General features: G+C 47.7%; 1 protein-coding gene across 1 annotated transcript in view; it reads left to right on the top strand.

Moving 5' to 3' along the window:
* The window catches only part of MIP (major intrinsic protein of lens fiber), a 14,475-nt gene extending 1,326 nt beyond the window's left edge, over positions 1–13,149 (top strand). The window contains exons 2-5 of the mRNA XM_082351106.1: positions 5,907–8,436; positions 8,919–9,083; positions 9,523–9,603; positions 11,344–13,149. Of these exons, the coding sequence (XP_082207232.1) occupies positions 8,077–8,436; positions 8,919–9,083; positions 9,523–9,603; positions 11,344–11,529 (792 nt within the window). The 5' untranslated portion in view covers positions 5,907–8,076 and the 3' untranslated portion in view covers positions 11,530–13,149. The remainder of the gene's footprint in view (positions 1–5,906; positions 8,437–8,918; positions 9,084–9,522; positions 9,604–11,343) is intronic.

Here is a 13,149-nt window from a genome sequence, read left to right as displayed (position 1 = left end):
TATTAAATTCCTATCACATTATTTTTCCCCTGGACTGCTGCACTGGCTTTCTAACTGGCCTTACCTTCTCTCCAGTGCTGCTGAGGGAACGTTTAAACAGGTAGCTACCTACCATTAGGTTGTGAATTTTTTTTTTCTTTTTAATAAATTTATTTATTTTATTTGTTTATTTTTGGCTGCGTTGGGTCTTCGTTGCTGGACGCGTGGGCTTTCTCTAGTTGTGGTGAGTGGGGGCTACTCTTCGTTGCGGAGCGCGGGCTCCTGTTTGCGGTGGCTTCTCTTGTTGTGGAGCACGGGCTTTAGGTGCGCAGGCTTCAGTAGTTGTGGCGCAAGGGCATGTGGGATCTTCCCAGACCAGGGCTCGAACCCGTGTCCCCTGCATTGGCAAGTGTATTCTTAACCACTGCGCCACCAGGGAAGTCCGTGAAATCTTAAGAATGGGGTTTAAGTCCCGTGTTAATCTGTGCTCCAGGGTGTCAGTATTCCCCTTAGTACAGAGTAAGTGTTCACTATTTTTGAATGAATAAATGAATGAGTGAAAAGGGAGTTTTGGGACTTACCTGGTGGTCCAGTGGTTAAGAATCCGCCTTCCAATGCAGGGGACACGGGAGTAATCCTTGGTCAAGGAACTAAGATCCCACATGCCATGGGGCAACTAAGCCCGTGTGCCACAACTAGAGAGCCCACGCGCCGGAACGAAAGATTCCGCAGGCCGCAACTAAGATCCTGCATGCCGCAGCTAAGACCCAATGCAGCCAAGTAGATAAATAAATAAATATTTTTAAAATAATTTAAAAATTTTAAAAAGGGAGTTTTGTGCTGATTCTTGCATGCAATAGCTCATTCCTTCCACCAGGGGTCAGCCTGGCCCAGCCTTTTCATCCTACTTAGTATGTGAGAAGAGAGGTTTCTGTTCTTTCAAGCCTAGAAGGAAAGGCGTGAAGGTAACATTTCCTTCAGTAAAGTCCTGCTCTGTCAATACTTTGCATTTTGGTAGTAATGAGAGAAGAGTTCCAGGACTGTGCTTCTGTAGGATTTCTCCCTCGGTTCCACTTGGTCCTGAGAGCTGAAGCAATCACTGCACATTCCTCACACTGTCACTTAGACACAACTCTATTACTTTATTCCCTGCTCAGGGTATAGTGTCTTACCTGTCATCGCTTGCATTATTTCACTTTTACAGACTGATTATCCATTTGATAAACTCACCCTCATTCTGATGATTTACCTGCCTCGTTGCTAATGAACAAGTAATTAACTCTTTAACATTTCCATGCATAATAATTAGGAAGTGTTAGAATTTTACTTGACAGAAGAAAGAGGAAGAGACATTCAAGGTACAGGGAACAGCTTAGACTAAAGCACTGGGTTATGAAGCAGAGTGGGTGTTTGAGGAACAACAAGGAGCACAGTATTGCCAGAGTTTCATGCTAGGGAGATAAGGAGAGCAGTTAGAAAAGTTGAGGCTGGATGATGAAGAGTCATGTATGCCCTGATGAGAATGTCTTTCAGGCATTCAGGAGCTGTTGAAGGGAACACAGGGAAATGACAAATTACAGGTACTTTTACGAACGTCAAGCTGACAGCAACATGAATTGGAGGGAATGAGACTAGAAACTGTTAAGCAGGGTCCAAGGCCACTAGAGTTAGGTGGGACATGGTGTGGGCTCAGCTATCCAAGAGGTAGAACTGATAGAACTTTGGTGACTGTTAGATGGGAGTGAGAGGATGGGGGAAGGAAAATTGATTCATAGGTTTCTGACTTAATGAGGGGATACAGAAGGAAAAACATGTTTGGATGGGGGAAAATAATTAGTTCAGTTTTGGACAGGCTGAATTTGTGGTCAGTGGGACACCCAAGTAGGTAAACCGTTCCGTAGATAAATGGATATAAATTTCAAGGGAGGAGATGACTTAGATGAAGTCATCCAAGGGGAGAATGTAAACTAGAGTAATTAGGGAATAAACTGAAGGTGCAATCCAAGGCAATACCAGTATCTGAGATAACACATATAAAGTGCTTGGAACAGGACCTGACCCATAGTGAGCATTGGTCTGCCTGGCTTGGAGTTGTATCTGACTCCACAGGAAAGAAAGTAGTGAAGGAGGAAAGGACAGGATAGGCCAGTGTATTTACTCTTTATTTTTTGGATTACCCCATTTCTAACATGTGGGGGCCCTGGTCTTTTCCAAATGCTAATTGGAGCCCTTAACTATGAGTGGGAGAGGGATGATGCACTCAGAGCTTGGTGATTGTTCTGGACTTTGCCAGGAGTCAGCAGTCAGCAAAGCATAACCAGAGAAAGAGAGAGAAGGGGGGCCATCAGGAGCTAGCCAAAGGGGCTGCTAGGCTAGCTTGTGCTGTGTTGGGGCCTTTGTCCTACTGAAACTGTCCACACAATGGAGCTGGGTTACATGCTGACCTGGCACTCTAAATATGGGGCTGGGATAGAGATTCCACATGGTGGAAGCAGAGATGGATGGTCACCCAGCCCCTCAGGACCATATCGCTGTTCAACCACATTGTAATTGTTAGGGTGGTCAATACTAAATAATCATAAAGCATGTTTATATCTGATTAATTCATGAATCAGTTCATTTCTACTTTAAGGCAGCCAACTTGTGTATATTGCTTGGGCATATCTCATCTGATCCTCGTACAATCCTGTATGGTCAGCAAAGTAGATATTTTTATGGAACTCAAACTTGGGTTATTCTTTAGGTCCTGGTGATGTGGGCTGGCTAGGGAGTAGCTTCAGAAAGGTAGTGAGTAATCACATGGGACCCACTGTGGAGAAATGAAGCAAGGCCAATAGCTCTGCCTGAAGATTCTCTAAGCTTTATAGACTCACTTGCTCCCTAGTAGTACGGATTATGCTTCCTATGGCACCTCTATGGGACAGAAATGGGGCCTTCTTTATTGAAGAGGGGAATAAACTTAGGATCACTAGCTACAGGAATATAAATAGGTTGAAAGGCTCATGGTTAGTAACCAAGAGATAACTCAATCAACTGTAGAGCTAGATGAGACTCCGGGATGATTCCTACCACAAGCCAGTAAGACTTAAAATAACTCTGTAACTACCGCAAGTTTCTTACTTTACAAATCCCTTTTATCCATTTCTGCAGTTCCTAGTGGAAAAAACTTCAAAAATGTTTGTATGTTTACTTAAGGCCAGAAGAGAGAAAGGTGGAGAATCTAGAAGTAAACTTTGTTGGCAATCCTTGAAAAGAGCCCCAAATACATGAATAGAGTGATAGCAAAAAAGTGAACAAACTAGCCAGAAAAGAAGCCAAAGATGAACTAAGGTGTGTCCTGGGTGTTCCCAAGTGCTGACCCCAAGAATCCCCTGCACTCACAGGCAATTCCTCACAGGTGCTTTCCGTTGCCCATTCCAGGGGCCCAAGTGCTCATGCAGCATTGGTACCTTCTCACTGGTTGACTCTGTTTCTGGTGAGGGATGGGAATGGCCTTACTTCCCCTTCCCCGGAATTCTTTTCATTGTCTTCCAGATCCACACATTAGCTTTCCTCTTTACCTCTCTGGCTCCTGAAACCCAGGTTCATAGAGATGATTAGGGAGTGAAAGAATGAGTCTCTCCTTTCACTGTGAGTACCTCTGGTTGACTGAAGCCATTATAAGCTCCTGCCCCTCACTCAGTGCAGCTGGGGTTGAAGGGCTAAAGAGGAAGAAAAGCTTGGCAGGAGAGAGAAGCACCAAGGCTGGGGAGAGTGGATGCCCAGGTGTGAGAATGTGTGAGTACGAATGTCGAAGGCTGCCTTAGGAAGGGCACGGACTGGGGTTAGGGGTGGCAGGTTGAGGGATGAGGCTCCTCTGTATTGGCTGAAGGAAGGAGATGAGGGATGTTCTCTGACACAGGAGTGGAGCGCTCATCTCTCTGGCTGCCTCTTTCTCCAGCACCTGAAACAATTCCTCCTCATCTCCCAGCTCCACCCACCTAGACCTAGAATAGCAGTCTCCAAACTGGAGCAGGACACGCAACAGAGACTCCAGACCAGGCTGGCAAAATGGTGACCTGGGAGGTCAGATTTCTGGAGAGAGGAGAAACCAGCATCTCTTTCTATAGACTCCATCCTTCTCCCATTGAAGCCAAGACATTTCCTCTTCTCCGCCATTAAATTCCAGTCCAGGGACTTCCCTGGTGGTCCAGTGGTAAAGAATCCACCTTCCAGCGCAGGGGACGCTTGTTCAATCCCTGGTCGGGAAACTAAGATCCCACATGCCGCAGGGCAACTAAGCCCGCGCCACAACTACTGAGCTCACAAGCCTCAGCGAGAGAGCCCACGTGCCGCAAACTACAGAGCCCACGTACCCTGGAGCCCGCACGCCACAACTAGAGAGAAGCCCGCGCGCCACAACAAAAGATCCCGCATGCTGCAACGAAGATCCCACGTGCCGCAACTAAGACCCAATGCAGCCAAGAAAATAAAGGAAATAAAATAAATAAAAATAAAAATATTTTGCCTCAGATTTTTAAAAAATAGTAAAACAAAAAATAAAGTAAATCCCAGTCCAACCAAGGGGGGCCTTATTCTCTGATCACTTCCTTATTCTGTCTCTTAGTCCTTCTTCCTTCCTTTCACATCAGGTGCTTGGGGGTCAGTAGGTACAGAATGAAGAGGCTGAGGCCTGGTTGGGAGAGTTTGTTAAAGGGGATGGGGACAGAGAGAGGTTAAGGAGGAGAGGGGTGGGAGAACAGTGGGGAGAAGACAGCATGATCTTGCTGCCTTCCCTTCTCCTTCCTCTCCCCCAAGACCTACAGAGCCGGCGGTTTTGGAGAGAGGTATTGGCTGAAGGCCTGGATACCCTGATCTTTATGGGGTTTGTCCTTAGGGCATCATGCCCCCAGTGGGAGCTCTGTGTCAGACACAGTCCCTCACCCCTTGCCTGGAGGGCTGGTGGTGGCGAGCCTGGCACAGGTTTTTGATGAGGTCAGTGGGGCCCAGACAAATCCAGCCCTGCCTCTGGCACTGTTCTGGGCCCTGTGGCTTGACCTTTTCCAGCCAGTATCCTATGTTCTGGCCCAGACACAGCAGCCATCCTGGCCTCAGTCCTCCTCTACCTGGCACTGCCATGGGTGACTGCAGCCTAGCTGGTCTCTCAGGTAAGCAGCAGCCCCTCTCCCTGAGTAGGACGACATTAGGTAGTTAAGGAGGGTGGATGGCTAGGACTTTACGGAATGAACAAAAGAAGGGGCAGCCCTGCTCTGTGCATCTTCTCATTAAGCCGCTTTCAATACGATGCAATAGGCCAATGAGTTAGGCTCAGCAACTCAGAAATTTGGGTGACTTGCTGCAGATTCGGCTCAGAGCTGCCTTTGTGGATAGATGGTGGGAGCTGTGGGCCAGTGGGAGGGATGTATGTGTCCTCCACCCCTGGTCTTAGCATCTCTGGTCCCTTCCAGATGAGCAAGAGGAGTTATATAGGCCAGGGCCAGGGCATGGAGTTCTTCTCCACTTTCCAGTTTGCTGTGGCTCACCAGCAGGTAGACCAGGCAGGCTGGCAGTGGGTTTCTCAGTGACTTCTGGAGTACTGGCATAGATGAGAACCCCACCCATACCAAGCAGCAGGCTTGGGGAAGGCTGGGTTCCATTCCTCAAGGGAGACACAGCTTTTTTTTTTTTTTTTTTTCCTTCAGGAGGCTAGGCTAATAGAAAACATTGTGTATGCTAATTACATGTAAAGATATGCAAAAATTCATGTGAGCTTTTGAGAGCTCATCCCTAGTTTGAAAGTTCGGCATTCAGCTAAGTAGGGAGGCTGATGTGAAAGGAAATGGGCTGGGGTTCAGTTCTCCATGGGGTTCTTATCAACATCTGATAAAGAGTAAACGGGAGGGGCTTCCCTGGTGGCGCAGTGGTTAAGAATCTGTCTGCCATTGCAGGGGACAGAGGTTTGAGCCCTGGTCCGGGAGGATCCCACATGCCGCGGAGCAACTAAGCCCGTGCGCCACAACTACTGAGCCTGCGCTCCAGAGCCCGTGAGCCACAACTACTGAGCCCGCGCGCCTAGAGCCCATGCTCTGCAACAAGAAAAGCCACCTCAATGAGAAGCCCGCGCACCGTAACAAAGAGTAGCCCCCGCTCGCAGTAACGAGAGAAAGCCCGTTGCACAGCAACGAAGACCCGACACAGCCAAAAATAATTAGTTAATTAATTAATTATTTTTTTAAAAAAGAGTAAAAGAGAGAGGTTGGTAGCTCCAAATAAGGAAATTTAGCCATTTTATTTGGTGTCTACAAGGGCACCAAATTAGCTGCTCTTTGCCCTTCTATTCTTTACTATAAGAGGCTATAGGGTTAATGGTTCCTGTTGATAAAACCCTCAGCAAATGGCTCCAATTTATTAAGTGCTTTATTCTGTGCCAGGCACCATCCTGGGCCTGTATCTACATTACCTTATTTGATCGAGAGAAAACTGAGGCTCAGAGAGCTTACATTAATTTATGCAACAAATACTTATTTACTGCATACTGTGTGTCAAGCATGGGGTTTGCATGCAAATCGACAAGTCCCTGCCCTCCTGGAGTTTGTATCTATTGGGGTAACTTCCCCACCTAGAACGTGGTAAAGCCAGGATTTTTGTTGTTACTGCTATTCTTTATGGACTTCAAGTGCACAGAATAGTCCTTTGTTCATGACATCCCCTTCTCAATAGCCTATATGTGGCTCCCAATTCCTGTGTTTCACACGGGAACAGCTTGTGATCTCTATGACTTGCCACGATGTGGAGATGGTGGAGCCTATCAGTGTGTCCCATTCTGCCTTCTCTGCCACCACACAGCCCCCATCTCTAGATCCCAAGTCCCTCACTAAGCCTGTCCACAACTGAACCTCTTTCCCCAAGCTTTTCTTCCCCATCTTGTCCTTTCCTCTCTCCTTGACCAGCCTGCTTCCCCAGATACCCACACCCCCAGACCTTTCCCTAGGCACAGAGGTTTAGGACTCCAGTGTCCTGATCACAGCCAGTTTAGGAGGAATTAGACACTCCCATTGCTTCATAGGCATGACTCAGTTTCCTTCCTCTCAGTACTTCCTGCTACAATCTTAGAGTTAGGAAAGATGAAGTACAAACTGAGTCTGAGATTTAACTACTCACTCCTTTTCCCCTCCCCAGCTCCCCAACCCCACTCTCAGCCTATCCATGAAGGATAGCATTTTCCTGCTCTCTATCTCTGTGGTTTAAAAGGCCAGGCTGGAAATTCCCTGGCGGTCCGGTCCAGTGGTTAGGACTCCAAGCTTCCACTGCAGGGGGCACAGGTTCAATGCCTGGTCTGGGAACTAAGACCCTGCAAGCTGTGCGGTGTGGCAAAGAATAAATGGATAGATAGATAGATAGATAATAAAAATACAAGGCCAGGCTGAGGGTTTGGAAAGGGAGGTGCTGGCATGGGTCGGGGGAGGGAACCCGGGCTCAGAGAAAGCCAGACTCAGCAGAACTATTCTGTCCCAGAGCTGCAGGGTCCACAGATTCCAGCCCAAAACAGCCAATGGGAGAAGGCCCTCTAATCCCAGAGAACTAAAGGATTCTCTTCAGCTATCTAACTTCCCTGCTGGACCCCACTCCTGATCCCCACCCCCACCCTTACTCCGGCTTGTTCAGAGGAACCTGGAGGCCCCCAGGAGCAGTCTCATACTCCATGAAGTGAACTCAGCTTCACTAACCTCTCAAGCAGAGTTGAGGAATGTTCTAATATAGATGTCAGTCAGGACTATGAACCCCAACTTTGACTTGAAGAGAAAGGCAGATTCCTCCAGTTCCCCTGTTCTTGGTCCTTTTCTCTCAGAGCCTCACACGAGCCCTGACCCTATCCCCACCCTCACACCCATGGCTGTGCTCATCTCCCAGTTGAGGAGGGAGGGGAAAATGCAGCAGCTTTATCCGATGCACAAGAGTGGTCCCAGCCCTCCGCAGCTGTGAAAGGGTTAAGAGGCTGGGCCAGCCACCTCAGCCTGCCCCTCCCAGGGATTAAAAGTCCTCTATAAAGGGGGCTGTCCATCCAGATCAGGCCAGGGGGGTAACAGGGACCCAGGCATTGTGCCTATCCCCCCTGCCATGTGGGAACTGCGGGCAGCCTCCTTCTGGAGGGCCATATTTGCTGAGTTCTTTGCCACCCTCTTCTATGTCTTCTTCGGGCTAGGGGCCTCACTGCGTTGGGCCCCTGGACCACTGCATATCTTGCAGGTGGCTTTGGCCTTTGGCCTGGCCCTGGCTACACTGGTGCAGGCTGTGGGCCACATCAGTGGAGCCCATGTCAATCCTGCAGTCACTTTCGCCTTCCTTGTGGGCTCCCAGATGTCCCTGCTCCGTGCCTTCTGCTACATGGCAGCCCAACTCCTGGGAGCCGTGGCTGGGGCTGCCGTGCTGTACAGTGTTACCCCGACTGCCGTCCGAGGAAACCTAGCACTTAACACGGTAATGGTTGGCTGAGTGGGGCTGGGGGAACCTGGTGCCCTGACTTCCTTCCTGAAGTGCAGGTAGATCAGTTCCCCAGGGGTTTGGGACAGAGTGTGTGTGTGTGTGTGTGCACGCGTGCGTGTGTGTGTTCAGGGTGGGGAGGATCAACAGGTGCTGTGGAGGGATAAGGAAGTCATAGAGCCCTGGACCTGAGTTCAGGTCCCAGCTTTTCTTCCAACTCCTGCAGATTCTTGAAGAAACTTATTTTACCTTATGGGGCCTCAGTTTCCTCATCCATATTAGTGGGTGCATTGATTTCTACTATGAAGGAGTATTATTAGGAGAAATTAAGGAGCAAATACAATTACTGTGAAAGAGGTTGTATTATCCTTCCCCTCGATGGAATGGATGCCGTAAGGGGGTTCCTGCCGGAGAAGCCTTGAGTAGGTAAGGCTGTGGCAGCCCTAATGCACTGCCCCCCTTCTTCTTCCTTTGCCCAGTTGCATCCTGGGGTGAGTGTGGGCCAGGCCACCATAGTGGAGATCTTCCTGACGCTCCAGTTCGTGCTCTGCATCTTTGCCACATACGACGAGAGGCGGAATGGCCGCCTGGGCTCCGTGGCCCTGGCCGTTGGCTTCTCCCTCACCCTGGGGCACCTCTTTGGGGTAAGCAGGAGAGGGGAGCAACTTCTTGTTTAAGGATTCCCGGTCCCCCAAGCCTTTGTCGACTTTTAAGCATTCTTCCTGCCCACACCAAGGATCAAACCCGTGCCCCTGCATTGGGAGCGTGGAGTCTTAACCACTGGACTGCCAGGGAAGTCCCTATTCTCCTCTCTTGTGATGGCTTTATCTAGTCCTTCCTGACCCCAAGGTGGAAAGGCATGCATCATGGGTAGATGTGGGTTTTGCCGGGGGATCCATAGTCTGTCCCCAGATGGGGCATTAGTGACTTCACCCCACTGTGGGACTTCCATGCAGGTTGTTCTCCCCTACTTGCTGCTGGCTGGAGGCAAGGTACCAACCCTTGGGGGGCAGGTGGGTGGTGGGAGAGAAGCTGGGGTGGAGTGGGCGGGAAGTGTCTCAGTTAAAACTGTGTCTTTTGCAGATGTATTATACTGGTGCAGGCATGAACCCTGCCCGCTCCTTTGCTCCTGCCATTCTTACCAGAAACTTCACCAACCACTGGGTGAGTGAGAGGAGAAGGGCAAGATCCTGAAGCCCTCTTGCATGGGTGTGGACTGCAGGTTCCCAGGTTTGGTTCCTGCTTTCCATCTGGATGTGTTGACTGCTCTACCAACATTCAGCTAAGGGGGCTGCACAGAGTTTGCATGCCTGTGTGAGCAGGATTCATTATTTTGCTAGAAAGATAGGCTCTTGCTCATATTGTTCCTTCACTAGTTAGTTAGGGATTTTTACTAAGTATTCACTGGATTCCAAACTAGGAGCTATGAGGACAGAATACTGATCAGGAAGACAGAAGCTTCTACTCTCAGAGACCAGGATATGTATGAGCACAAATGGGCTTGGGCTTCATCCCAGTTCTAGCACTTTACTAGCCTCATGTGTGACCATGACAAATAACTCAATCATTCTGCACCTCAGTTTCCTTAACTACAAGATGGGCTGTTATGAGAAATAAATGTGAAAATTATATGTGTGAAATATTTAGCACAGAATCTGATATGGAATAAGTCCTCAATAAAAATTAGCTATTTTTGTGTTGTTTGGCCATATACCAGCTAAACGTATGAAAATAATTCAAAAATTTTTTCAGAGTTGTACACCCATTTTCATGGCAGCATTATTTACGGGAACCAAAATGTGGAAGCAATCCAAGTGTCCCTCACAGATGAATGGATAAACAAAATGTAGTATATACATGCAATAAAATAGTATTCAGCCTTCAGAAAGAAGCAAATTCTATACATGCTATATACAACATGGAGGAACCTTCAGGACATTATGCTCAGTGAAATAGTCCAATCAGAAAAAGACACATATTGGGGACTTCCCTGGTGGCGCAGTGGTTAAGAATCTGCCTGCCAATGCAGGGAACACAGGTTCGAGCCCTGGTCCGGGAAGATCCCACATGCCGCGGAGCAACTAAGCCCATACGCCACAACTACTGAGCCTGCACTCTAGAGCCTGTGAGCCACAACTATGGAAGCCCGTGCGCCTAGAGCCCATACTCCGCAACAAGAGAAGCCACCACGATGAGAAGCCCACGCACCGCAATGAAGAATAGCCCCTGCTCTCTGCAACTAGAGAGGTCCCACAAGTTCCGCAACTAGAGAAAGCCCACAGGCAGCAAAAGACCCAGAAGCAGCCAAAAAAAAAGAAAAAAGAAAAGAAAAAGACACATATAATTCTACCTATACAAGGTATTTAGAGTAGTCAAATTTATTGAAACAAAGCAAAATGGTAGGTAACAGGGGCTGGGGAGAGGGGGAAATGGGGAGTTGTTTAATAGGTATAGAATTTCAGTTTTGCAAGATGAAAAAGTTCTGGAGATGGGCTGCACAACAACATGAATATACTTAACACTACTGAACTGTTACAGTTAGAAATGGTTAAGATGGCAAATTTCATGTTATGTGTATTTTACCACAGTTAAAAAGAAATTTTCAAAGCAATATGGAAACTAGTACAAACTGATAGCAAAAAATAGAATATACATGTGCTAAAAAGGTGTGGGATAAAGGTATAATTTAATAAGTCGGAAAAGAAATGGTAAGTTCTGTGGTGCAGGCAGTGCAGGAGTCTAAAGTTTTAAAATAAACAAACAAACACTGATTTCTGCTTAAATAGTGCCCAGCTGTATGTACCAAGTGCAGGATGTCTGTTTTACAACAATGGGGTTGGAAAAAGAGCAGCCTTGCTCTTGGTCCCCTCCCCAAACCTGATTATTCCTTTCCTCTTCCTGCAGGTGTACTGGGTGGGCCCAATCATTGGAGCAGGCCTGGGCAGTCTCCTTTATGACTTTCTCCTCTGCCCCCGGCTCAAGAGTGTTTCTGAGAGACTGTCTATTCTCAAGGGTGCCAGGCCCAGTGAATCCAATGGACAACCAGAGGGCACAGGGGAACCTGTTGAACTGAAGACCCAGGCCCTGTAAAAGCTACAGCTGAATAGAGGGAATAGGAAGCTTCTGGGTTTACATGGAGGGGCTGAGCCAGCCCCTGGATGAAGAAAAAGACTGTGGGGAGGGGCATGTACTTCTTTATTTTTAAATTTATGTGTGTGTTTTATTTTTTTGCCTTTTGCCGTGTGAAATCTTTCAAGTTGCATTCACGAGCTGTTTGGTGCAAACTTCCCTTCCTCCCCATCCCACCTCTCTTCGCCGCTGTGTGTGCATGATTGTGCGTATGACTGTGAGTGAATGTGACTGTGTCTGAGTTTTGGGGCATGGCAAGAGTGGTAGGGAAGGGAAAAGAGGTGTCACCCTATACCTTCCTCTCCCAACCCAGTGTGGTAAGTACAGGGAACCAAGACCTTAAGTTTCTGGCCTTTACCCTGCTGCCAGTCAAGTGTATGGCTCTAGGTTTCTGAGGGAGCAGGGAAGCAGTTAGTTACTCCTCAGAGGAGGCAGATGGAGAGAAGTGGAGGAGATGAGGCATTCCAAGAGTTGGTAGGAGCAGCTGGGCATGGTGGACGAAATGGAGGCATCAGCCCCAGATCAGGATGCCAAAAAGTTTTGGAGAAGTTAACCCGACAGTGTAGCCTACTTATCTCAGAAATGCTTGCCCCAGGGACTTGGGTGGGGAAGTAGCTCTGAGAAAAGTGAACAATGGGGTTTGAACTGTTCTGTAAATCCACATCAACCTATCTACAACCACTGGCTGGGTTTTGTGTGCATTCTGGCATGATGGATCTCTTTGGAGGCCCTGGGCCACTGAGCTCCCAACCTAAGCAAAAGGTGGGTGAGCCTAGAATCTAGAAAAATTAAGTAGCTTAACTGTTCTGCCTGACACACCCGCAATGTGGCCTCCAAGCAGGTGGTACTTAAGCCCAGAAGAGCTCCCTAAGGCCAAAACAGGAAACCTGATGCCTGGAGCAAATGCAGAGGTAGGGGTGGGGGACATAGGGAGAGGATTTGACCCTCAGTTTTAATTTAGAGCAGCCCAAAACACTCTTCAAATGGCATCTTTCTGCTTTTATCACTAGTTCTATAGTCTTCTTTATTTTCCATTTTTGTGTGTGTCTTTTCATTTTTCTCTCATCTGTCCTTTCATCTTCAGCAAATCTAACCCTTTACATGTCCCAGAAATTGATTCCTTCCATTCAAATTTTAATAATTCACAAGATATTATTTGTTTGATCCCTATTTTCTTTTGTTGTTGGGAAAATACACTCATCTCAACAGAAGCCAGAGGAGACCCTGACCTGACGATGAATACTTATGTTGACCTCTTCCTTTTAGGAGCCTCCTGCGTATTTCGCAAGCTTTAAACCTATACCTATAGTAAGACAGACACCCCAGCCCCGCAAAAGACCACTCTTCCACGTAGCTGAACTCTCCATTTCCTTACAAATAAAGCCTAACTTTTCTAACTAACCTTGTTAAGACTTTGGAATAATCCACTTGACTAAGTGCAGGGGAAGAATGTTTGTAAATTCACCTCTAATCGGACTTAGATCCCAACTGTCTTAAGTCAGCAGGAAATCCATTGTGCTGTGATTTGGGGCTCAATATAAGGGATCGACTCAGATAAAAGAATACTTGTACTCGCTTCCC

This window comes from Balaenoptera borealis (assembly GCF_965194805.1).
Source record: "Balaenoptera borealis genome assembly, chromosome: 13".
In the NCBI taxonomy this organism is placed as follows: Eukaryota; Metazoa; Chordata; class Mammalia; order Artiodactyla; family Balaenopteridae; genus Balaenoptera; species Balaenoptera borealis.
This window is presented reverse-complemented; position numbering and strand designations above follow the sequence as displayed.